This window comes from Gossypium arboreum, chromosome 12, assembly GCF_025698485.1.
Source record: "Gossypium arboreum isolate Shixiya-1 chromosome 12, ASM2569848v2, whole genome shotgun sequence".
NCBI lineage: Eukaryota > Viridiplantae > Streptophyta > Magnoliopsida > Malvales > Malvaceae > Gossypium > Gossypium arboreum.
This window is the reverse complement of record NC_069081.1, coordinates 110417663-110444461: the sequence shown is the minus strand read 5'-3', so window position 1 is coordinate 110444461 and position 26799 is coordinate 110417663. Positions and strand designations below refer to the sequence as shown.

The 26799-nt window shown below is 34.0% G+C and overlaps 4 protein-coding genes across 5 annotated transcripts; 3 read left to right on the top strand and 1 right to left on the bottom strand.

Moving 5' to 3' along the window:
- Positions 1-3365: 3365 nt before the first annotated feature.
- On the top strand, positions 3366-4113 carry LOC128285709 (uncharacterized). Its single transcript, XM_053023611.1, has 2 exons — positions 3366-3581; positions 3741-4113. The coding sequence occupies exons 1-2, from the start codon at positions 3437-3439 to the stop codon at positions 4055-4057; spliced, it is 462 nt and encodes a 153-aa protein (XP_052879571.1). The 5' UTR covers positions 3366-3436; the 3' UTR covers positions 4058-4113.
- A 12435-nt stretch (positions 4114-16548) lies between these two features.
- On the top strand, positions 16549-19355 carry LOC108477044 (nuclear transcription factor Y subunit C-1). The gene is made up of 2 exons (XM_017779467.2): positions 16549-17416; positions 19001-19355. The coding sequence occupies exons 1-2, from the start codon at positions 16695-16697 to the stop codon at positions 19002-19004; spliced, it is 726 nt and encodes a 241-aa protein (XP_017634956.1). The 5' UTR covers positions 16549-16694; the 3' UTR covers positions 19005-19355.
- Positions 19356-20756: 1401 nt separating this feature from the next.
- On the top strand, positions 20757-22789 carry LOC108476997 (protein transport protein Sec61 subunit gamma-1-like). 2 transcript variants are annotated; one of them, XM_017779397.2, is made up of 3 exons: positions 20757-20977; positions 21091-21206; positions 22556-22789. In XM_017779397.2, the coding sequence occupies exons 1-2, from the start codon at positions 20884-20886 to the stop codon at positions 21204-21206; spliced, it is 210 nt and encodes a 69-aa protein (XP_017634886.1). In that variant the 5' UTR covers positions 20757-20883; the 3' UTR covers positions 22556-22789. The 2 variants fall into 2 exon arrangements, with proteins under 2 accessions (XP_017634886.1, XP_017634884.1); XM_017779395.2 differs by having other exon boundaries at positions 20764-20977; positions 22547-22789.
- An 800-nt stretch (positions 22790-23589) lies between these two features.
- On the bottom strand, positions 23590-25149 carry LOC108478890 (uncharacterized). Its single transcript, XM_017781347.2, has 3 exons — positions 24948-25149; positions 24765-24857; positions 23590-24648 (listed from the first exon to the last, which is right to left on the bottom strand). The coding sequence occupies exons 1-3, from the start codon at positions 24993-24995 to the stop codon at positions 23707-23709; spliced, it is 1083 nt and encodes a 360-aa protein (XP_017636836.1). The 5' UTR covers positions 24996-25149; the 3' UTR covers positions 23590-23706.
- Between the last annotated feature and the right edge of the window lie 1650 nt (positions 25150-26799).

Here is a 26799-nt window from a genome sequence, read left to right as displayed (position 1 = left end):
TCTTACGAAATCATAGGTACGGATGTACACCGGAAGCAATCCACTAGCCCATGCGGAGGTGAGAACCTCACAAAGGCGTAGCTTCTTACTCCCACTTAGAAGGTATGACCACAGTGGTCATGCAATGCAATGCAACATTATTCTACAAGATCCGTACCAAAATGATCATACAATCAAATGCAATCATTATAAAACAAATTTTCAATTTCTTTGACAAAAGGACAATAAATAATCAATTTTATGGCCAGACTCTCTTAGGTTCCCCAGCGAAGTCGCCAAGCTGTCGAAACCACCCTTTTTCAAATGTTTTTAAAATTTTAAATTTAATGAAAATACGGGGGAATCGACTTTTTGAAAATAAAACGTGGAGTCGCCACCGATCCTTTGGTTTTGGTGTGATCGGGTCACCTAAGAATTTGGTTATTTTAATAGAACATTTTTGGTTTACTAAAACAACGATTCTAGTCTACAAAAATATGAGAAAACGGGCTCGGGAGTCAGTTACGCATGAAGAAGGATTAGCACTCTCATTACGCCCAAAATTGGTACCAAACTGATTAAATACTGTCCTTTTGTCTAAAATTAAAAATGTTTTTGAAATGTGGTTCTTGTTAATAACATTTGAATAACCCAAGTTGGTTGCCAAAAATCTTCTTGTTTTGATATCCGAAAATTTATAATTTGAAAATTACAAAATGATGCCCAACTATTTGGTCCAAAGAAAAATCGAAACCCAGCACAGTAGGGCACGATTCTTCGAATTTCCAAACATTGAACATTGCCTTGCCTTAGAAAATGCGAGTGAAATTCCAAAGTTATATTAGATTATTTTAAACAAACGGGAAATTGCAACCCAGCACGATAGGGCACTATTCACCGAATTGCCAAACATCGAACATTTCTTTCGTTTTAAAGGGTTTTTGGAAAACTTGAGTGAAATTTCGAAGGAAACTTCGATTGTTTTGAAAAAACAAGAAATCACAACCCAACACATTAGGGCACGATTCCCGAATTATCAAACACCGAGTATTGTCTTTGTTTTGGAAGGTTTTTAATAAACACGAGTGAAAACCTAAAGGAATATTCGATTGTTTTGAACAAACGAGAAATCACAACCCAACACATTAGGGCACGATTCCCGAATTATCAAACACCGAGTATTGTCTTCGTTTTGGAAGGTTTTTAATAAACACGAGTGAAAACCTAAAGGAATATTCAATTGTTTTGAACAAACGAGAAATCACAACCAAGCACGATAGGGCATGATTCTCGAATTATCAAACACCGAGTATTGCCTTCGTTTTAAAGGATTTTTAGAAGACATGAGTGAAATCTTGAAGGGATATTTGATTATTTTAAGCAAACGGGAAATTGCAACCCAACACGTTAGGGCACGATTCCGCGAATTACCAAATATCGCATATCGCCTTCGTTTAAGGGATTTTTAATAATTGTGAAACTAGCTTAAAACGCATTAATTCGATTTGAAATAAGACGAAAATAAGCATAAAATTTGGGTTTTATAAAACCACATTTCAAAAGTCAAGTAAAAAACGATGAATGGGGTAATAGACATGTATGAGATACGATCAACTAACAAACTAATAATTAAATATAGCTCACCTAAAAAATGCAACCCGATTACAATAATGCATGGTGAATAATTGATATAATAATACAATGACGAAAATGATAACAATCACAAAAGCAAAACAATACATACAATAATATGCCACGATAATGTACATAGCATGATATAGAATAACCAATGCAAGATATAAAAATAACATAGCAATTAGAAGCCAATGTGCTATAAAACGGTTTTAAAATAATAACGGATAAATGGACCCATATATATAGGTTGACAAATTTGCATGAAAACTAGGGATAGCTATATGATTTTAAGAATAGATATTATTATAGAATAAAAATTTGAATCAAATTGCATGTAAAATATTTTAGACACAAATTCATTTAAAAGTTGACACAGTACATAATAATTTAAATAATATATGTGCAAAAGAATAAAAAGGGTACAAGACGAGACATAACGCACAAAACAGATTTAAAAGACGTATGTACATGTATAAAATACATGCAAATTAAAGAGCTAATTTAAAAAAAGAAAAAAAAAGGTTCGATTGAATGCACTCGCAAAAGGGGAGGACCTACGGTGCAAATTTCCCATTCAGAACAAAAGGACGCGGATCCAGCCTGCCCATCGGGTCAACGCGCGGACCCTTACCCATTCAAACGGCGCCATTTTATGTTGTATATAAGGAATAGAAACCCTAAAAAAGATCACTTGGCCATTTGAAAAGGAAACAACAGATCCTAAAGCCCCTTTCCCCTCTCATTCGGCCGAACTCTAATGTCATCGTGCAAACACCGATCCTGGGTTTCATCGGCGTTAACGCCTCCACCTCCGCCATGGTACTTGACCCGAGTTACGGGAAAACGAGAGGACACTTCCTTTGGTTCGATATCCAAGTCGAAAAATGGTCTCCGAAGATCGAAATCGCAGGTAAGTATCTCTGAAAACTCTCCTTTGCTTGTTTTCAACGAGAAATATTAAAAGCAAAATAGGAATAGGCAGACTATGAATGGAAATCACCTTCTAGTATTGGTTGCTTTTGTATTCAATATGCGTTTTTTTTGTGCCCGTAAAAAAGAACCCCCTTACAATCAAAAATCAAAAAGGCTTTATAGCCGAAATCAAAATGAAAATAAAAATAAAATACAATTTTCTGTTTCTGTCCTATTTGCTGCTGTCGCTCTCGTTTGTTTGCAGGTACGGAGAAGGCCAGCTGGCGTGCGGTGCTGCGTACAGAGGTACAGAGAGGCCTTGGAGGCTGCTGGAGGCTTGTTGCGGCGCAAGGGAAACCCTAAGGTTTCTGTTGGTGTTTTAATTTTGGGCCATTCGGCCCTTGTATTTTTTGGGCTAATGTTTGGGTTATAATGTTTGGATTTTATATTTTGGCTTATTTTTTTGTATTTTCATTTTGTTTTTATTTTCATACGGCCCGGCATAATTTGGGCCTTACAACTAGTATGGATTAAAACAAGGAAGTGGCCATTAGAGGTAAAGAGATTGCTGAGAAGGATGTTGCTGGGGCAAAAAGATTTGTTTTGATGGCTGAAAACCTGTATCCTGTGCTCGGTGGTCTTCCTCAGTTGATTGTTGCTCTTGACGTATACATATCTGCCGATGAAAAGATCAATGGAGAAGTTGACTGGTACAGAGTGCTTGGTGTTCAGCCATATGCCGATGAGGACACCATTTGGAAACATTACATGAAGCTTCGCAGGTGCAGGAGCTTTCAAACTTCTATTAGAAGCTTGGAGTTTGTTGTCTGATAAAGCAAGAAGATTTTCTTATGACCAGAAGCTGAACTTAAGGGGTAGCTTTACGAATGTTCTACATGGGAAATCATCAATGGCAACAACAAGCTCTGATGGTTTCCATAATTCCTACAGTGTTAAAAACTCAAACATCGGTGATCAGCACGGTGCTACTTATTCCAATTCTGCTCCTCCTTGCTCAACAAGAACTGATACATTTTGGACAACCTGCAGTTCCTGTAAGATGCAGTTCAAGTACTCCAGACTTTGTATCAACTTGAATCTTCCAGGTTTAAAGACAGTGTTCCGCAGGCATTCGGAACGAAGTAAAACCTGGGCGATTCCGAGGGAAGAGTTTTTTCATTTCTCTCACCAGGTTCCTTCTTATTTGGTAACAGATCAAGAAGGTCTAAAGTCTTGTAAGGGCTGTTTGAAACTTGATCCAGCGGCTACTCCTTCAGAACTGCTTCAAGTTTTCACTGAAGCTCAAGTGGTGATCATGAAAAGAGCTCGAGAAGATGTACCGTTTGTGGATTCAAAAAGATCCGAAGAAAAAGAGCTGGTTGAGAATGACCAAGAAATGAAACCAAATACTACCAAAGAAGGTGTTCGAGAAGTTGTTATAGAAGAAGATATCAAGAAAGAAAAGGAAAACGAAATACTGGGGGGCTGCTTGTTTACATTAGGCGACAACAAAATAAAACCCAACAACTAGGGAAACATTTTGATGAATAGGGATATTGCCTTTTTTTCAATGGTAGGAAAGAATGTGCAGCAAAAACAGTACAAGTCTAAGAATATAGAAAGTTCCATAGTTTTTTTCCTCATCAGCCTATAGCCCTATACAAATCAGCAAAAGCTGCAAACAAAGGGATAGGGAAATCTCACATTAAAGCTGAGTTCAAGGTACATTCTGTGAACATGAAGAATGCCTTGAACATCAGCACAGGTTTTCTTTGTTTATTTCATTACATGTTTATAGGTCAAAACACCCACAGGAAAATGGACTAATTTGTTAGCAAACTAGTCAAAAACACCTACAGGTCCTGGTTTGCCTGTTTTTGAACCCAGAGTACTTGGATATGTTACAGCTTTTACATTTTTCATTTTGTATCAAATCCTCCATGAATGTCTTATTTTTGTTACCGTAATTGTCTGTCATTGCCATATATATACCCTGTCAAATATTTAAAATGTTTATATATAAATTTTCGAGTGACTCGAATTTAGTGGATTTGCTATTTGTCAGATTATATATTTTGATTTTGTTTCAAATCCTCGATGAATGTCTTATTATTTCTGTTACCATAATTACTTGTCATTTCCATATATGCATTCCCTTACTATTATAGCTGTCAAATATTGTTTAATTGAGTATAGTACTAAGTTGACTCAATTAGTTTGCTCGTCTAGAACTGAACAAAAATGGCAACGTCCCGAGGTAGGTTGGATTAAGATTAATGTTGACGGCTCTGTTATGACAAATTATACCAAAGTAGCGGTTGGAGTTGCTGTTCGAGACTGGAATGGGAAGTGGCTGATGGGGTTTAATATGGTAACAAGGATGGATAAAATATTCAGGATTGAGGCACAAGCGATTGTTGAAGGGGTGAAACTGGCTTGGTTGAAAGGGTACAAACAGGTGAAGATTAATTGTGATAATGCGATACTTACTGAGACTATTTGTAATGGTTTCGCATCAATTAGCAATATTGAAGAAGTCCGGTTAATTCATGAATGGTGTAAGAAGGATTGGAGAGTGAAGTTTCGGCATGTAAGGCGAGAGAGCAATAAGGTCACTGATTAGCTGGCAAAGGCGACAATAGGGAGAATTAACCAGCTGGTCCTGTTTCCAAGTCCACCAAATTTCGTGATTCAACTACTTGAAGAGGATAGTAATATTCACTCATATGAAGGAAGCTCGTCCGTTGTTTCTTCCTAGATAATAGGAATTTCTTCTTTTTACAATATATATATATATATATATATATATATTGCTTAATTGCCTGTCATTGCCATGTATACGTACCCTTATCATAGCTGTCAAATATTAAAAAACATTTCCTAATATATACATGTACCACAACATGTTTACAAGGTTGGTTAAAGTTCACTATAAGTCCTTAATCATATTAAAAAGTTCATTTTAGTCCCTATTAAAAACAACATTTTAATCTCTGATGTTAAGTTTTCCATTAGTGGCTGACGTGGCTGGTTAATGTGGTAATAAAAATATCAAATTAAATTAAAAATCCTACTTGTCAAATGGAATGAATTAACGGACTCATAACTATACCCGTCTAAAATTTTTAAGCAAAAATTAAAAGCCTACCTCCTGCCATCGTGAAATCCCTTAGATCAAATCCTTTTTTGGAAGCTTTAGACTAAACTCCTAAAATATATTCTTAAATCAACATCAAGTTAAGTAAAAGGAGCACCAATCCAACCAACAATTTTGAAGAAAAGGGTAAGTGAAAATCTAGTTGAAGTAAGGAAAATAAAAATAAAAAAGGAGATTTTGTCAATTTTTTTATGCTTAACCCTTGGTTTGAAAACTTGCTTGAAATTTGTGCGATTGAAACAATAAGTAGAACTAATTTGATGGGTTGTGGCTCTTAACTTGGTTTTTGCTTTTTTAGTCATATTCTATGTTATATTGTTTTGTGAAATATTAGAGAGTGTCAATTGTGAAGCTAAACGGCTAGACCTCGACAATATGCACAATCTTATTATTATTATTATTATGTATTTCTATTTTTAGATGTCACTATTTTAAATTTAATTTAATATTTTTATAACATGTCCGCCACTACAAGAATAATTAATGTCAACGTATAGGAATTAAAATAAAATTTTTAATATGATATGAGAACTTGTAGTGAACTTTATATGAGATTTGACTTTAATAATTGTTTCGCTAATGGGAACTAAATTTGGTAATTATTTTTAAATTAGAACTTAAATTTTTTTTGTCCTATTTAATCTCTTAACTTGGTGATTCTTCCTACATTGAGGCCTAAATCTTTTTAATCCATGATATTTTCTTAGAAAAAGTTTGAATACAAAACTGTTCAAGCCTTAACGTAAGAACAATTTCCAACTTCAAGGACTAACTTAAAAAAAAAATTAAACTCAAATGTAAGAACAAATACTTAACTTAGATATCAATGTGAGAATAATTTTTGAATTCAAAGTTTAACTTAAAAAAAAAAACTTAAACTTCAATATTAAAACAATTACAAATACTCTAAATAATGCATTAACAAGTTATAATAAAGTGTAACAAAAGCATATATAAATATGTGTGTCATTTCATGAATCTCATCAGTAGAGTTGAAAATTTTCAATGGTGGTGAATGACATGATTAATATATATATAATGTTATAATATAGTTTTTATCTTGGTAAGTAAATTTATTTTAATATTTGTATTTTTTATTTATTTTGGGATTTAAATTTAGTAATTAGATTTATTTTGGTTTATGAACTTTAATAATTTAAAAGTTTGATTATGTGATATTTTGAGATTATTCCAAATCATCACTTGAAAATTAAAAAATTGTATAAAATTTTAGATGATGATGTGATACAATCATAGAGTGTCACGAGTATTGTAATAATCAAACTAGTGGTTGAACTAGTCACACAACTGGTTCCCAATTCAGTTGGTTTGATCAATTCAACTACTAGATCAATTATAATTATATAAATAATTAAAAATTAATAAAAAATATAAAAAAATTTAATAAGCCGGTTCAACTTGTTAAGCTACTGGTTTTATCTCAAATTTTTATTTTTACTAGTTTCATGTAATTTCTGATTCAATCAGTTCAACTTCTTTGTTTGGATCAGTATACCAATTAGTTCTCGATATAATCGGTCAATTCAGTTATGTTTTAAGAATACTAATCACATCATCAAGTCTTGATGAAATTCAAATTTAAAAACTAAAATGTATCTAATTGCTAAATTCAAATATTAAGATAAATAAAAATATAAATATTAAAGTAAAAAGTTTTATTATTCCTGTTTTGTATGAATGAAGTTTTTAAACTTATAATTATCATAATTTTCATAATTTTGGATTTTGGATTTTTGAAGAGCAAAGAATGTGAACTTTAAACATATACAATATTCAGCAGTAAAGGGACTCAAGCAGGGTAGTCAATTCCGTTTTGGTACTGTTTGTATAGGTTGAAATGCTTCTTCTGATAGTAAATTAAAATAATAAAATTTAGGTTTCGTTCTGGTGGAAATTTTGATTAATATCAACTATACTGATATATACCAATTGATTTCGCCCGTATTGGTTGGTATCACAAAATTTTAAAATATATTTTAAGTTTAAATTTAAAAGTTTTCTTATTTATTTTAAATTTATTAAATTATGTATTGTTATATGCATAGTATGAGATGAACTTGTTGTTCAATTTATGAAATAATATTTTTGTTTGTTTATTTTGAGTTTGTTTAATGATGGATTATAGTTGTGAAGCTTATTAAATAATACTATATTTTGGCACAATCACGATGTGGGTAAAAGAAAATATTTTGTAGTAAAAATATTATCTTTTAAAATTTATTTAATAATGTCGATTGAGTCTTAGCTCGATTGGCATGGACATTGTTGCTAATGTAAGAGGATGTGGGTTTGAGTACACTGACGTGCATTATCCTCTTATTTATGAGTTAGAAAGAGGCTATGGGTAGTTCTAGGTATTTTTTGTGTCAAAAAGAACATTTATAACCAGAACCTTTAATAAGTTGGGAAGAGGTTATAAGTAATTCTAAATATTGTGTCAAAAATATTTTTTAAAAATAGCTATAAATTAAAAACACTACACCGAAATAAATTAATATTAGTACATACCAATACTAGTATAATACTAATTACCTTAGACCCAAAACCAAACATATTTTTAGAATTCCTCCATCAATCTAAATTCTTGGTAAAATATGAAGCAATAGATTATTGGTTGGTATAAACAAGACATTTGTGTGAGAAAATTACTTTTGAGTTTGGGTTTAGTTAAAAAAATTAGAGGAATTTGATGATATGAGTTATCGAATGAGTAGAATATGAATATTTTAATAATTGATATGAGTATTCACAAGTGTAAAGTTTATTATTTTTACTATTTATATTTATTTTAATTAATATTTAAAAATTCAAAAAACAAAAGTTTGATACTTTCAACTTGCTAAACTTTAGATCAAGAATTGGAATATTATGCTTAAAAGGGAGGAACATTAAACCTGAAATTGAAATATGCTCTTCATTTCTCTTCCATATAATGCAATTGGAAATGACCTTTTAGGCTTTGGCAAAGCTAAAAGATTCACTAATTTTTTAATACAGATTATCATATAAAGTAATGCCTATAAAGCATTTACTTTTTCAAAGGGCCATTCAAACTATATTCCTAATTTTTTAATAGTTAAGTTAAGCAATACCTAATATTATTAAATTATTAGTTAATTTTAAGTTAAGCAATACCTAATATTATTAAATTATTAGTTAATTTATGTTTTAGTCATAAATTTTTAAAAAGTTATAAAATGGTCATTAAATTATTTGAAAATTTTCATCTAAGCCATTGATCTGTTAAAATCGTTGTTGTATAACCTCATTTGTTCACATCGCCTGCCGCAATTGAAAGTTTTTCTTCCCCTTCTCTTCTACAAATAAGTTTTTTTTTCATGAAACAACTTTGAACGTCATGAATTTACGAACTAAAATCTAAACAGTTTTCTTCTTTGATCTCCTACACTGACCATCAGATCAACTTGGATCTAAGATATATTCTTCTACTCGATAATGGGTACCGAATTGTCACTTGAAGCTTGCTAATTGGACTTAAAAAAAAACTTAACAGCCCAGTGACTTGAATGAAAACTTTCAAATAGTTCAGCGTCGATTTTGTAACTTTTTGAAGTTGAGTGACCAAAACGTAAACTTATTAATAGTTTAGTGCCCTTGGGTGTAGTTTATCCTAATAGCTATTAACAATTGGGTAAACTACACCCAAGGTTAATAAACTAATAGTAACTTTACGTTTTGGTCACACAACTTCAAAATGTTATAAAATGGTCATAGAACTGTTTGAGAGTTTTCATTCAAATCACTGGGTTGTTAAAATCGTTGTTGTATAGCTTTTTCTGTTCGCACTGCTTGCACTAATTGAAAGTTCTCCTTCCCATTCTTCAATTTTTTATGAAATAATTTTGAACATCATGAATCTACGAACCATAATCCAAATAGCTTCTTTTTTTCGATCTCGGACATTGACCATCAGGTCAACTTGGATCTAAAGTATGGGTATTAATCCACTATACTAATGGTTGAATCGTGGCTTGGAGCTCGCTAGCTATATTTTTTAAAATAATAAAAACTTAGTAGGATAATAACTTAAATAAAAACTTTGAATAGTTCAAAATTCATTTATAACGTTTTAAAGTTAAATGACAAACAATGATTTTAGTAATAATTTAATAACTTTGGTGCAGTTTACATTTAACAATTTGAATAAATTTTTGATGGTATAATTTTCAATAAATATTGCATATAAAATAAAATATTAATTTAAATATTACATATATTTTGTAAAATTCAAAATAATGTTAAATATAATAAGTAATTAGTAAAATATACACAACCAACCTTTCTATAACAGTTCCATTTGTCTACCAAGCTTTGCACCTATAGCAACTTGCTATCGTAAAGAGATAATTGTTTGTAAACCTATTATAAAATTCATATCATAAATTTTCATTAAATAAAGAAAGTAAGAAATATGTTAAAAAATAAAGAAATTAGAATCAAACCAACAAAATTACAAGATGTACAATAGCTGCATGTATTATTGTTTTTATGCATATTTTATTTTTACATTCTTTCTTATCATTTATTACAATTTCATAAAACTAACAAATTCAATTAATTAGTATAAGTTATCTACCTAAAATATAGTATGGGTTATCAAATTAAATTAATTATATAAGTTTATAATGTTCCAAATTGTTACAAAGTGATTATTGGATAATTTAAAAGTTTTCATTTAAGTTACCGGATTGAAAAAAAGTTTATCTCTTGACACAAGGGTTTTGTCTGTCTCTTGACACGGTTCTTGGGTTTTTCAGTTTCTAGGGGTTTATGGTTGGAATATGAAGGAAGATTTGGCTAATCTGGACTTAATTGATGAGGAAGAAGAACCATTCCAAGAGGATATTGGGGCAGTGGATCAGACCTACTATCTTTGTCTAGTGGGCCGCTGTTTGACTGACAATGTCGTTCACTTTCCCTCATTACGGAATATTTTGGCGGATCTTTGGCATCCTATCAGAGGAATCTGTATTTCTGATTTGGGAGAGAAATGGTTTTTTTTCCAGTTCTTTCATGAAGTTGACATTTAGAGAGTTCTTATGGGAACACCATGGTTCTTTAACAACCATTTACTCTTGCTTCATAGGAGCCAGACGAGAGAAAATCATTTGTTAGTCTTATTAAATCTGGCAGAATTCTAGGTTCAAATTCATGACCTTCCCCCGGGTTTGAAGACGGATTCTATGGCCAAACAAATTAGAAACTTTTTGGGGGCAGTTTCTTAAATATGATATGTCATTTTCGTTAATGGGATCTCAAATTTTTGTGCGAATTCGATTCGTCTGGACGTGACAACCTCGTTGAAAAAGAAGAAAAAGATTTTGATCGGTAAAGACCGGATTATATATGCCAGGTTCCAATATGAGAAGCTCAGTTTATTCTGCTTTATTTGTGGCAAACTGGGGCATGGTGAAAGTTTCTGTCCTTTTCGTACCAGAATTGAGCCATCCAAAATTGTTTATGGATGGGATATCTCCTTACGTGCGGCTAGGCGCCGGCAAAATATATCGGCCAGTAGGTGGTTGAGGGAAGCAGATGGTTTAGAATACTGTATGTTGAAAAAGGAAATGAATTTTCGGGGAAAAAATTTCGCAGACGAAAAGGAATTTGAGCATAATTGGGGGAGTGAATTGACCCAATCTTATCCTAATCCTAATTTGATTCCTATTGGATATGGGTCTAGGCAGGTAATTAAGGGGATTGACAAATGTTCAAATTTGGATATTCGGGTTTTAGTTGGGACCAATTGTGGGAAGGGGCCCATGGAGTTACAGGAAGATGACGAAAATGACCCGCTCATTTCTTTGGAAGGCAAGAAACACCAGTATATGGTGAATGACTTGGTTCATCCTTCGAGTAATGCTTCCGTTAGTAGTAGTCATGATATATCTGCAACTTTGCAAGACAAAGCAGTCGGCTACAATGAAGATCCTTAGCTAGAATGTCCGTGGTTTGAGGAGGTCACGGACAATTAATAGGCTCCGAAATAAATTACGGGCCATTAATCCCCGAATTTTGTTTCTTATGGAAACAAAGTTAAATGCTAAGAAAATGGAAACGGTACAATTGAAATGTGGATTTGTGAATGCTATTGACATTGGTACTATTGGTTCAAAAGGAGGTTTATCGTTGGGTTGGAAAGGTAACTCGCTGGTCTCTCTTAGAAGCTATTCTTATTTTCATGTGGATGTTAATATTTATGATAATGAAAATGGGGAAATCTGAAGATTTACAGGTTTTTATGAGAACCTAGATGAGAGATGTCGGTGGCGGTCTTGAGAGCTTCTTCGTCAACTGGATAATGATCAATCGGTCCCTTAGATAGTGATTGGGGATTTTAATGAGATAACCCGCTCTTTTGAGAAAAAAAAAGACGACTCCGGTCTGAACGACAAATGTTTGAGTTTAGAAATACTTTAGAGGAGTGTAGTCTCAATGATATGGGTTCGTTGGTCGGTGGTTCAAGTGGGAAAGGGGAAGGTTTCGGTCCTCTAATATCCAGGAGAGGCTTGATAGGGGAGTTGCGAGCCTGGGCTGGATGGTTCTTTTCTCTAGTTATTCGATAGAGCACTTGAGTCACTATTTTTCTGACCATTGTCCGGTCTTTTTGAATACGATTGGAAATTTATGTCGTGATGAACCCGTTGGGCCCAAGCTCTTCTATTTTAAAGCATAGTGGTGCTTAGACCACTCTTTTGAAGCGACTGTTCGACAGGCTTGGGATGACTCAAATATTAGTGTCCCTGATAAGTTAGCTAATGAGGGGCAACTGTTTCAAGTTTGGATTCGTTCAATGATCTAAAAACAAAAAAGACATCGAGTGGCTTTGGAGAAACGTTTGTCTGACCTCTATGATCTGAACCCTTCTGATGTGATTTGACTGAAATTATAGAGGTGCAATTAGGGTTAAATTTAGAAGCCGACAAAGAGGAATTATTTTGGGAACAACGTGCGCTGGTGAATTGGCTGCAAAATGGGGACAGAAATACAAGTTTTTTTCATAAAGTAGTCGTTTCTCGTTATAATCGTAATAGAATTGTCAGACTGGAATAGGAGAATGGTCGGTGGGTTTCGCAATCGGCGAAGTTGTTGCAGGTTGAGTTGTAGGATTTTAGCAATCTTTATACAGCGTCCGATGCTGGTGGTGAGGCTCGTCTGTTTGGCCTTGTCGAGAAAAAGATCATTAAGAGCATGAATAATGAGCTGCTTAAGCCTTTTATGGCGGATGAAATTTGACAGGTGCTGAAGACCATGGTGCCTCTTAAGGCCCCAAGAATTGATGGATTCCCAACAATGTTTTACCAAAGGTATTGGCATCTTGTGGGGGCTGACATTTCTAATTATTGTTTGTCTATCTTGAATAAGGAAATTGAGATGGGAGAGATTAATAAATATACATAATGTTAATTCTAAAAGTCGAGAAATCGAAAAACCTTTCTCAGTTTATATCTATAAGCTTGTGTAATGTGATATATAAGATTATTTCGAAAGTTTTAGTGAACAGAATGAGTTTTAAGCTAGGATATTGTATTGACGAAGCTCAAGGTGCTTTTATTCTAGGGAGGCACATTTCGGATAACATTTTAAATGCTTATGAGGTTTTACACTCATTTAAAATGAGGAAGAGAGGCAAATAGGGCAATTTTGCGCTTAAACTCGATATGAGTAAAGAGTATGATCGATTTGAATGTGATTTTTTGGCTAGTATGATACTGAGACTGAGTTTCCATTCTGATTGGGTTGTTCTCATCATGCGGTGTGTCTGCTCGGTTACTTATACAGTGGAAATTAATGAGGGTATTATCGACTATTTTTCTCCATCAAGGGGGTTGAGGCAATGTGATCCACTAAGTCTTTACTTTTTTTTTAATTTATGCTAAAGGTATTTCCTTATTACTGAACGAAGCCAAACATAAAGGTCTGATGCTAGATGGATGGGGCTCATGTTGTACATAATATCATTAAGGAATATGAAATGGTTTGGGGGCAACAAGTAAATTTTGATAAGTCGCTTATTTATTTTGGAGCGAGTGTGGGTTGTGCTGAGAGGGATGCGGTGACCAGCATTTTGGGAGTTAAGGTGGCTACAAATCTGAAAAAATATTTGGGTCTGCCAATGATGGTTGGGAGGAAAAAGAGATGGGCTGTTGCAAGTTTCGTGGATCGGTTTAGGCAGAGGATTGAGAGTTGGAGTCTCCAATACCTCTTGATAGGAGGTAAGGAAGTGTTTCCAGTCTATGTGATGCAATTTTTTGCTTTACCAAAAACTCTATGTCAAAAGCTTGAAGGTATTTTGAACAAATTTTGGTGGTCTAATAGTAAATCAACTAGAGGTATTCACTGGAGTACTTGGAGCAAGCTATGCATTCCCAAATCTGAAGGTGGGTTGGGTTTTAAGGATCTGTTTTTGTTCAATAAAGCTTTGTTAGCTAAGCAGGTTTGGCGTCTACTATCTCAGCCTAATTGCCTATTAGCGAAGGTTTTTAAAGCCCGTTATTATCCTTGTTCAGATATTTTGTCAACCAGAGTTAGCTCTTACCCCTCTTTTACCTGGAGAAGCATATGTAGTGCTTGAGAGTTGATTTTCGATGGTTTACTTTGGTGTATTGGTAGTGGCGAGGCTGTGAATATTTGGAATGATCCTTGGTTGCCTGGCCCTAGTAGTAGTAGGGTTTTAGTTTAGAGTATGAGTACTCAATGGACTACAGTGAATCAATTAATTGATGTTAGTTCGGGTACCTGGAATAAGGAAGTCATTTGTTGGATTGTTGACCATAAGCAGGCTACTTGTATTTTCAAAAATCCTCTTGCATATTCACGAGTGCGAGACATGCTGGTTTGGTGACATGATGTCACTGGGGAGTAATCAGTGTAGAGTGGATACCGAGCCTTACTTACAGCAGACAGACAATATACTGGTCATAATTCGACTACTACAGACATTTACAAACAATTCTACAAGTCGCTCTGGGATTTACAAACTCCTTCAAACTTAAAATTCATGTGGCGACTATTACAAAGCTACGTGCCTCATTACAGTAACTTAAACAAACGAAGATTGTGAGTAGACAATGTTGTCCTCTGTGCAAAGAGGTGCCAGAAGATATTGACCATTTATTGTGGTGTTGTGGAGCACTACGACAACTGTGGCAGTCTCTGAATCTTTTGACCGATTGCAACAGGATTATCTCGAATGGTAAAAATCAGTTAGTGAGCACTTTTATAACAGCTGATAAAGATACAAGAAAGTTGTTAACTATTTCTTTTTAAGTCTTTTGGTTTAAACGTAATAAAGTGGTTCATGAAGGTTTGAAATTTTCCCAGCAGGATCTGTTGGGGTTTGTTCAGTGTTATGCCTATGAGTTAAGCTTGTGTAAAGTTCCAGTAGTTAATCTAAAACCTTCTGTGGATGAGTTGTGGTGACCCCCCAACCCAGGGGTTATTAAACTTAATTCTGACGCCTCTTTTCAAGGCGATTCTAATCGCATTACTGTGGCTTTTCTAGCCTGTAATGAAGAGGGTTTAATTATGGGTGCTTGTATTTACTCTTATGCCGAAGTTACAGATGCATTTGTTGCGGAAGCTAGGGCCTGTGAACGTGCTCTCCTCTTTGCAATTAATATAGGGTTCAGGAGGGTTTTACTAGAGAGGGATTCCCTAACAATTATCAAGAAGCTTTCAATAGTCAAGGAAGATAGATCCATTCTCAGACCTATTTCTCAGAATATTCGGATACTTAAGGGCTATCTAGAGGAGGTGAATTACCATTTTGATCCAAGAAATGCTAATTGGGCGGCTCATGCTTTGGTGTTGGAAGGGAGAAGACAATTTTCACCTTGCTTTTGGGTTGAAAAGGCTCTAGGTTCTGTCAAAATCTTGGTGGTAGATGACTGGTTGGATTGGAGTCGTCAGCGATGAGGAGTTCTATGGGCTTTGAAGTTTTGGAAAAGGTTCTTTGAATCTCCGATGTTCGTTCTTCAAAGCTGGCTTTCCTTTTCAGTTTGGCTATAATGGTTTTTCGAAGGAGAAAGGAAAGGTTTGGCTGGTATTTTGTAGGTTTCTTTTAGGGATTGTTGTGTTTTTCTTTTTTAGTTTTAGCGTTCTATGTACTTTTGCTTTTCCTGTTTTATGTGGCTGTTCCTGTCTCGGTTGTCCTTTCATTTGCTTTTGTCGGTTTATTTTGCCAGTTTTTTAAGACCAATCCCTTCTTTTAATGAATGCCTGTTTTGTGAAGAAAAAAAAGTTCTAAATTATAATTATTATGTTTCCTTATATAAAATAACTATAATTTTACTTAAAATTTTAGACATTATATTATTATAGATAACTAATTTAATAAAAAATATTTTACGAGCATGACTATTGCTATTATAAGTCAAAAGCTACCATGAAAAGTTAAAATAAAATATAAAATTAATTTTCTCAAAAACTTAATTATTATAACGAAATATTATTACAATAAATGAGGAGCAATCGCATGATATCGATATTATTATACATTTTCGAATTGAGCCTGGTGTTATTAGTTTACTGCTAATCCAATTAATCAATTTATTAGTTGACTGTATTTTTAAAATTACCATTTTATCAATAACCACCAAAAAAATTTCTCTACTTTCATATATATTTGTTTAATATAAACTTATCATTTAAAATAAATAACCAAGAAAATAAAATAAAAGCAATTAAATCAAAGAACTTATTCAGTTATTCTCTTTCTTTTTTAATCTGAATTACTATTTAATAATTAAAATTTATTTATTTAAAATTAATATATAAATATTAATAAAATTCTTACTCTTAATATTAAGCACATAAAAGAATTTAAATTAAAAAAAAAACTCAATCACCTGCAAATGGCTGTAGTTTAATCTAGCTGATCCTTAAAAATACCACCACTACCAGCATCGCCATCTCCCACCCTATCCCTTTGATCAAGCTCATCCATCTGCCGTTGATTCTACATCCAATGGACGACAACAAGCAAGCCCAGTCCTCCTCTTACCCTCCTCAGCCTCCCACTACTTCTATTACGCCTCCTCCTCCTTCCTCCTCCGCCGCCATCGCCGCCACTCCGCCTGCTCCTTTTCATCACCTCCTCCAGCAGCAGCAGCAACAGCTCCAAATGTTCTGGTCTTACCAGCGCCAAGAAATTGAGCAAGTCAACGACTTCAAGAACCATCAGCTCCCTCTTGCTCGCATCAAGAAGATCATGAAAGCCGACGAAGATGTCCGTATGATCTCCGCTGAAGCCCCTATTCTCTTCGCCAAAGCCTGTGAGCTTTTCATTCTGGAGCTTACCATCCGTTCCTGGCTTCACGCCGAGGAGAACAAGCGACGGACGCTTCAGAAAAACGACATCGCGGCGGCTATTACTAGGACCGACATTTTCGATTTCTTGGTGGATATTGTGCCCAGGGACGAGATCAAGGATGAGGCTGGTCTGGGTGGGATGGTGGGTACCACTGCCAGTGGGGTGCCATATTTTTATCCTCCCATGGGTCAGCCTGCTGGCGCTCCTGCTGGACCTGGCGGGATGATGATTGGAAGGCCCGCCGTCGATCCAACCGGTGGTATTTATGCTCAGCCTCCTTCTCAGGCTTGGCAGAGTGTTTGGCAGACGGCGGGGGCTGACGATGGGTCGTATGCCAGTGGAGGTAGCGGCGGTCAGGGGAATCTTGACGGTCAAGGGTATGTAGACAACTATTGTTTTTATTCCATTCAAAGTTTAGGTTTTTTTCTTGAACTCTTTATCAGTTTGTAGAATAAGGAACATTTGCTACAACTTGTCTGAGATTCTTGCCTCTTTTATAGGGTTCTCAACTTATGATAACTAAATATCTCCAATGCTTTGAACTTTGGTTCAAGATGGAGTTGCTTCCATATGTCTAGTATGATCATTGTAGTTGAGTATACGTCTCGATGTCTGGTCTGCATTTTTTTATATTTCTTGATCAGTTGTTATGTTTCGCTTGCCAAGAACTGGTTATTGACATCGGTGTTTCTGCTTGATGGTTATAGTATGAAGATCCTATTTGGTGGGTTGAAGTTGCTTACAGGTCAAATTACAATCTTTTGTCATTGATATTTAGACGAACTTAGTTAGCTTTACAACAATTGAAATGATGCTAGGCAGTGATGGTAGTGATGATATGCTTACAAGTAATTTGAGCAGGCTTCGTTTCTGTAGATGCTTTAGGTAGTTTTGTACAATGAAACATAATTGGTTTTTATTCAGTAGCTCTGGAGATGGATGCCATATAGGAAAGCTTGAAAAGAACAAGCAGAACCTGCTTAGAATGAGAAGCTATGTTCGTCGCATCGCTAAACTATTTGGTTAAGACTTAAGAAAGCTTGACAATAGAAAAAGGAGAGTTCATTTAGAACAAGTAGCCGTGGGCATTTCTTGACAAATTATAGACAACATCAAATATCGTTATGACAAGAACAAAAATGGATACACACCGTCTTGAACTTGTTGGTCAACAGAAAGGGTATATGAGCAAGAAAAGCGAAGAACGTGTGGGGTTGGGTGGGAATGGGGCACATGTATTAGTCATTCATGAATGTTGGTTGGTTTTTGGTGGGTTCATCAACTAACTATGCTTGTGTTTGTCGTATTGTTGCTTGTCCTGATAGTCTTAGTGATCGGGATATGTATAGTTAATCTCTTTGGCATGTTTGTTTTTATCCCTTTTTCATTCTTTGCACTTGCATTTTATGCCGTGCTGTCTGACATTTCTTTTAATTATTGAATTGTTTTTTAATTATCATTTTGCATGTTAAGAATGCCTGTTTTGTTTATTACCTTTTGATTACGTAAAAGCATTCTCGTTTCATCTGTGTTAAAATCTCTTTGTCTGCATGGTGCTTTTCTTGGATCTTTATCTTCAAGTTAGTGCATTTTACACCTTTATGTAGACCCATTCAACGGCCAGGCCTTGGACATGAGTTTTCCGAGTTCTGGTTGACCCGATTTATTATTTATTATCATTGATCTCGAATACTGTTAAGTGAGGATTTTGCTAGTGTTTAAGCCACTTTGGAAGGATGTTTTCTTGTTGTGTATCTAAAAATGGCAAATCCAGGTTTTTGGAAGTGCATTTCTCTGCCGTTATATTTCCATTCAAGCGTCAATTGCCGTGTTGTCTATTAAAAGAAAGAGGATTGGTTTATCAAATTATTCTTTCTCTTTTGCTTTCCAAGCCGTTCATTTACCATTGTCACGTACCAGCCGTCATCTAAACTCTTGCATAATTTTGTTGTTTTCTGCAGCTAAGCAATTCATTGGTCCGATATGGTTGCTCGATGGCATGGCAAATGGCGTGATGCACTGGGGTAATCCACTAGAAATTTTGGTTGCTTATGATTTATGAATATGGACCTGTCTGCCATTGTTTGTGGAAGACTACCTTTTAAATGTGATTTATTTAGAAACATCTCAAAGACACTTAACTCATTTGATGTGCAGCAAAACAAATAGCTTTTGCTGCTATGACTTTGCCTAATCAAAAGATCTTCTAATGTTGTGCAGTTTTTGGGTTTAATTATCCGCTTTTGTTGTGTTCTAAAGGATTCTCTGTATCTTATATATTTTCTTATGAATGAACACCCTAAAATTTCAAGTCCATTACATTTGGTGAATGACTCTTGGTTGCTCTGATATTTCGTTCTTGTCAAAGTACTTATTTTCGACATCCATATCCGACATGCCTATCCTTCAAATGCATGGAAAAGTATGAAAAAACTTGAACATACCTCTGATAGCATACCTATACTTGACAGTAATATAGTTGAAGAACTTTCTTTTTCTCTTCATATTTTTTTCATTGTAAGGATTGAGATTCATTTATGTTTATATAAATTTCATTATCATGATTACTTTCTACTAGTTTCCCGTCAGATAATAGGCATTTATGTTACCCAAATTTGAGAAGTGTTGGATGTAGCCATGTGGAACATGAGCATATTCAATTTTTGAAAATATTTCAGTATATTTTAGAGGATTACCTTAGTATGCCCATATTAAATGTGTTATTTAAAAATAATAATAAAATCAGATAGCTGAAATATGTGGTGTTTTTTTTCCCTTATTTTTAATTTCTATTTTTTTAAAAATTTGAAATGCCACTCAACACCTAACCTATAGTTGTTAAATTAGACCAATCCAACTAGTTTGAAAAAAATTATTAAAAAAAAAAAAGAATCAGTTAGATTGGTTTTAGTCAATTTAATCGATTCATATCGGTTTTTAATTTAATCGGTGATTCTTTGGTTGGTTTGTAGTTCGATTTGGTTCAAACAACATTGTATGTTTATATTATTTTCATAATTTTATATGATAAATATATTATTACATATATAATATTTTGTGTATGCATAATACTAATGAAAAAGTAATGTTATTTTAATTAATAGATTTAATTATTGTCAGATTATATTTTTAAAATTGAAAAAATATAAATATTAAAAATAATCAATTTGAATAACAATAACCAAATCTACAACTTTGGCCTAGTATAAGATTAAAAATTGATCTTAAATTTATTTGAAAGGAAACGGTAAAGAAACCCAAAAACACACTTAAAAAAGAAAAGGAAAAAAGAAACCTAACAATTTGAATTAATTCTGGTGAAACTAAAAAACGTGGAAATTAAAAGGAATTATTTCTATAAATATAATGCCATACGTGAATCACACATTACTTTATAATGTTACGTCACTTATCGTAACAGCTTAGGGTGAGGGCAAAATGATTTCATACGTATTAAATTGAGAAAAAGAAAATCACAAGTACCATTTGAGAAATGTAGTATAGTTTAATGGCCAAATCGCTATTTAACCCAAATTAAACGCACTAAAAGGTAAAGATATTGAAAATGTGAACAATGTAATGGGCCTAAAATCTAGGCCCAATTCCAGTCCAAATATAAGGAAAGGTTGTCTAAGCCCGCCGAAAGTGGCGGCCCATAGGTACACGTACGTACTGCCGAAAATGGCTTCCAAATTTGACTAAAGAAGTCTACTCTCCCACGACGTTTTATAAACTTTGCATTTACACTAGCCCTCCTCTCAAATCGTCTTTGTCTCATATTCGAAATCTTCGAAATCTCTCTCTAACATCTTAACATACGATTTTGGTTGTGTGGGAGAGAGAGATGGACGCCCTTGACAACGTGGTAGATCCTTTGAGAGACTTCGCCAAGGACAGCGTCCGCCTCGTCAAGCGTTGCCACAAGCCTGATCGTAAAGGTATTCCCCCCATTTCTTCTTCCCGTCTCGGCTTTGCCTCCTTTTGTTTTACACTTGGATCTGTTGGAATTTTTGGGTTTTCTTTTTTTGAATGTTTATTGTTTCGTATGCAGAGTTCACGAAGGTGGCTTTCCGTACAGCGATCGGTTTCGTAGTGATGGGATTCGTCGGATTCTTCGTCAAGCTCATCTTTATTCCTATTAACAACATCATCGTTGGCTCCGCTTAGGTAATTTACTTTATCTGCTCGTCCTTGCGTATTATGCATGCAAGTTTCAATTCCAAAAAATGGATTTCATTTCTTTACTTTTGGATGAATCTCAATTTTAGGATTTTATTGTGTTTATGGAAAAGGGAATTTAGTCAATCTGCAAAAGTTGATCAAATTTCGAAGCAATAGCCTTTTCCAAACAATTTATTGGTTTTTTAAAGCCTAACCCATTAGATTTAAGTGATACGTTATCAACACCTTTATAATTTTAAAATATGTAATAGGCTTATTCATTCCCGACTAGACCATTGATGGGTCTGTTCAAATACCATGTGTTTTGTTCCATGTGCTTGCAAAACTAGCAACTTCATTCCATCTTTGATAAACTACCATTTGACCTGACTCTTGGTTGGACTTGAGGATTAATACTATTTCTAAATTCTAATTTCATCAATCTTTTTATTACTTTATTTATCTTTGTTGATCTGTTCACACACACACACACACACACTTGCAAAACTAGCATAGTACGTATTTGATCTGTATTAGTGAGTCCTTTCTAGTTTCTATGGATAAAAAAAAAGTATCTCTTTTGGTAGAATAAAGTAATTTATATAGGGACATTCCTTCTGAGATCTAGTTGGTGTTTTTCGTTACTTTTGCCCAATTTAACATAGTTGGAGCTGTGATTGTTATTTATCATTTTCGGCCCTTGTGATATCATAGTTTACTTCTAATGTTTTAGGCTTTTAACTTAATGAGGCGTAGATGTTTTTGTGGCTTAGCATAGCTTGTTTCTTGAGTGACTAAACATAAATACTATCCATGTCATTGATATGTTTTCTTTACATGGACGCCTAATACCTTTCTTATTATAGTACTTCTTCTTACAAAAGAATAGTAGTATATCAGCTGTGGTCTAATGCTTGGCGTATTTTAGTTCTTAGACATTCATGAGGTTCAATCTAAATCTCTGTGTTCGGGTACCATCTGTCTTTGGTTTTCTTTTTCTTTACACGCACACACACACACACACACACACACTTGTAACCTTTCTTAATGTTGTACGTCCTCTTGTAAAACAAAAAGTAGTGTCACAACATTAGTTTGAATTTATAGTATATGTGCTGTGTTTCAATACTTGTTTATAAGCGGTGATCAATTTTAAATCTTTATGTTTTGGTTTCTGGTACCATCTATGTCAAACACACTTTTGCTACGTTTCCTCTTACAAAACAAGAAGTAGTAACACAACATCTGTAAGTAATTATATTACATATGCTGTGTTTTGCTACTTGGTTCTTTTTCTAGTTAGACATTCGTGTCGAAATCTTCACTTATTTTTGCTTTTGGTATAGGAATTGCAGGCTCGTAGAAATTGGTGGGGGATATGACCAGTTGGCGTAGTTGCAGATTCTCATAGAAAATGAATGTTAGAATGCAGCAGTTGGGGGCTGTCCCTCTTTCCTTTTCATTTTACATTTTATTAGTTGAACCAAATAGTCTTGAATCTAAACTAAACTCTCTTGGAATTTCTTTGAGCACTTTGTAATTGATTATGGTTAATTTTTGCATCGACTTTTGTCGTCTTCTTTTTTTTATGTGCAATTCTTATTAACCTTTAACTATACTGCACTCATTTGCTGTCATTCACATGATTTCTTTTAAGAAACCATAGTAAGATGAATACCTTTTTGATATTTTACCGAAAACTCAAGGTAATTAAGGTTTTTCTTTAATTTCCAAAATGGGGAAAATGAAAGATTTTGTAAATTTGAAGTTGGCTTTTGACATATTTAGCCGAAGACTCGAGTGAATGTGAAAACCCATGATGAAATTTCTTGTATTGCAGCCATTCCAGGGTCAAACTCTCGACGTAATTTTTCATTTTGTATTGGCATTAATCGCTTCTTTTCAAAGTATAATCCAGTCAAAGCTTAAGATTCACTTTTAATTTGAACCCTTCCATATTCGCTTCAAGTTCGAGGCTCGAAGCTCTATTAGAAACTGCCTAATCAAGTTTAACATTAGATAAAAATTGGATTGCTTAATTTATTCATTTGTGTTGTTTTGTCTAATACAGAATTTCGGACTTTGATTTGATTTTCAGTTCAAGCTGAAATTTTGTAATGGTAATAGATTAAGCTCAATATTAGGATATTCGAAGTTGGGTTCTCTTGATAGCTTGACAATGATTCAAGCAAATATCTGAAGTTGACTCTCTTCATGGATTGAATTCAACTTAACAATAATGGAATAAAATTTAATTTCTTTTGCTTGAGAGCATAGCTGTCTCATTTACGTTGCAAAAGAAAAGCTAATTATTGAGAATGAAAATGAACCAGCAGAAGTTGCTGCAATTCTGATTGAATTTCATATATGGGAAGCATTCATTTGACAGTTTCTTCCTGTTCAAAACTCGTTTTATTTGTTCCAACATCCAAAATGTATGTAGCAATAAATATTAAAATAACTCAAACATATGAAATAACGTATTCATATCAGCTAATCCCAAGTTTCACTCACTCATCTGAGATGAAGATGTTGTAGTATCAAACGATTTCTTCCTCACCAACAGGCAAGTTATCCTTGCTGGTTGAGCATGCGTATTCTCCAGACTACAAAGCACGAAATCAGGCCGATGAAGCGCGAGGTTCAACCGATCTTGTCCGACAACTAAACCAGTTGCATCGAGCAGAACATGCCATGAATTCCTATGAGCTTCCGAAATCCAATGCATAGAGTAACGCATCCCATTAACATCAGCTGGATACGAGAACAATCCCTTTGGACTATGCTTACATTTTTTCCTGAAATACTGACTAAGTTGTGACCCTTTGATTCTCAAATCCAACCATGTTTCGGGTGCCAATATCACTTTTGATTCCTTGTAACTCGCAAATTCCCTTACATAATCAAGTTCTTCACGAATGATGCTCATGTAGAAGTTACCTTTAAAAAAAGGGTAGCTTTCTCCTACTAACATCATTGCATCCTTGTAGTTTGGTGTGAAGAGAACCAGGTAGTCATCGTCCGGCAATCCGCAGTGTTTCAGAACTTTGTTTCGAGCTTGGATTTCCGGGATCGAAATGAAACTTCCTGGGAAAGACGATTTCTTCGTGAGGATATCGAGCAATCTTGATGGCTCCAATTGAATCCTGTCCAGGTCCGGATGATTGCTTCCGAAGAAAGGTGAGGAGGATTCTCTTGAATTACCTCTTGGTGATTTCTTTTTATCATCAATTGCAGCCTCCGAGGACTCTTCATTGATGCATAGACTAGAAAGGTCTATATTTTCTAGCTCAACTTGACCTGCATACTGTGGATATTTTGCCAACACATATTGCTCAACATAGTCCCTTTCGGTCGGTGTGATCGGTCCCGACCATCTGAGATCAAGACCATGAAGTGTCGATATTGCCTCGGCTACAATATGCGCCGGAATCACGGTATGTGCTTTCTGTTTTTCATCATATGCAACAATCAAAACTTAGTTAAATAGTGAAAAGAATTGCAGATACTTGGTAACAAAGACTAAAATATAAATGGATGATGAACATAGTACATACAGTTTACCTTAACAACCATGCTGCTTGGTCTGCTACTTTGTATAGGTGATTTTAGCATGGATACAAAAGGGGATTCTTTGATTTCACTTTCCATTATTCCCTAATTTTTGTTTGTCAAAATACTTTGAATGAGAATCTTTGGATTCAAGCTTTCGTTTTAGAAAACTTTGGAGGATAATAATAGCTTTACCTTAGATTCTCCATGTGAAAACACCTGATTTTTGTTCTTACACCCCATGGAAAGTTGTCTTTTCTCCACTCTTAACAGTATTCAGTGATTTGTCTTTGAAAAACCAAAAACTGGTATTGAAGAACAAAGCTGGGAAATTTTCAAGAAACGAACCAATCAAATGAAGGAAGATAGGGAACAATGGGAAATGAGGGGCGGGGGGGGGGGGGGAGGATGGAACTTTGAAAAGAATACCGAGTCAAACTAGAACATTTCTTGCTCCATTTGAGAGTCTAAACCTTAAGGTTAATAAGAAATTTGTGATGACAGTGACAAAAGCAATGCTTGATAACAGGAAACTCTTAAAGGGTTAAAAACCGCTACGGTACTCTTTCATTTTATTCTTTGATCCTAACAGGTGGTGTGAAATAGTTGGGACTTGGGAGCTTAGGACAGGGTTCAAGTTTTTTACCTTAAATCAACAGTACAATGGATTAAACAGGAGTTTGAATTCTGATATGACAGCAAACCATGAAATGAATTCAATTATAGAGGAAACGTCAGCTAAGGAATTTTAAATTGTTGATAGATAGTGACCATTTCCAGGTATTAATTTTTTGGTGGGAAAGGAATCTTGAGGCTGGTATGACCAGGTTTGGAGTCAACCTTTTAGAACTCACTTCCTTAGCAAGCGAAGCAATCACCTTCTTCGTCCATGAAACCTGGAATTCTGAAAACCATTTCATTACTTAAGATTCGAGTGAGTTTTGTTCAATACAATACATTTACTATTTTTTTTTTGTCCAACGTTACATTTGAACATCATTTGCAAAAAAGAAAAAAAAAATTCCAAAAAATATAAATAATTTAGGAATTAGAATTAAACCCATTTAGTAGTAAGTTTATTGCATGGTGGCTTTGATATTTCGTTGATTTATTTATTTGTTTCTGATTAAAGAAGGAACAAATAAACAATTAATTCAATACGATAGAAATTATGCTCTTTATATAGATGCCTTTGATGTATACCCTACAAAATAGACAAAATTATATTATTTTAAAATTTTTAAGGGAAAACAAAGAGAGACCTTATTTTATGTGCAATTTGGCATTAAGAGTATGCTTTTAAATAAAACAGCTATGCAAACGGCCATTTTTCACTTCAACCTAACTCCTCAATTTCATTTTAATTTATTCATAAATAATAATAATAATATCTTACTCCTACTAATTTTTAATGTTTAACAAATTGGATAATAGTTGATTGAGTCTTAACTCGATTGGTATCGGCATTATTACCAGTACAAGAGGTCGTGGGGTTGAATGTACTGAAGCTTATCATCCTCCTATTTAAGAGTTGAGAAGCGACTATGGATAATTTTAAACGTTGTATCCAAAAAATAAATATGATATATATATATATATATAAAATTTATTGAAAATTTTAATTTTAATCATGTTTTAGAATTCTGAAGGTAAAAGTGAATATTCACTATAAAAAATTCATAAAATAGAAAATATAACCAATTGGAAAATTTGAAGTAATACCTCCACCCAGAATAAAAAATTTCTTCAGAAAATGCTTAATGAGTGTCGTACAATTTCTTTAAAAATAAAATAAAATTCTCTAATTGGCCAAAATTGTATAGTGATTTACTGCTTACCATCATCAAAATTAATAAAAAATATTTTTTTATAAAATTACTATTTTAGACATTGTTAATGAAGAATACAACTTACGAGTAAATCTATATACCTATCAAAATAAAACTATTATTGACATCAAAGTTGCAAATAATTTTAATATTTAAATTTTTTAAGATACGCAATTATAACATTGAATAAACTCTAAAACAATTTAAAATAAAATTTT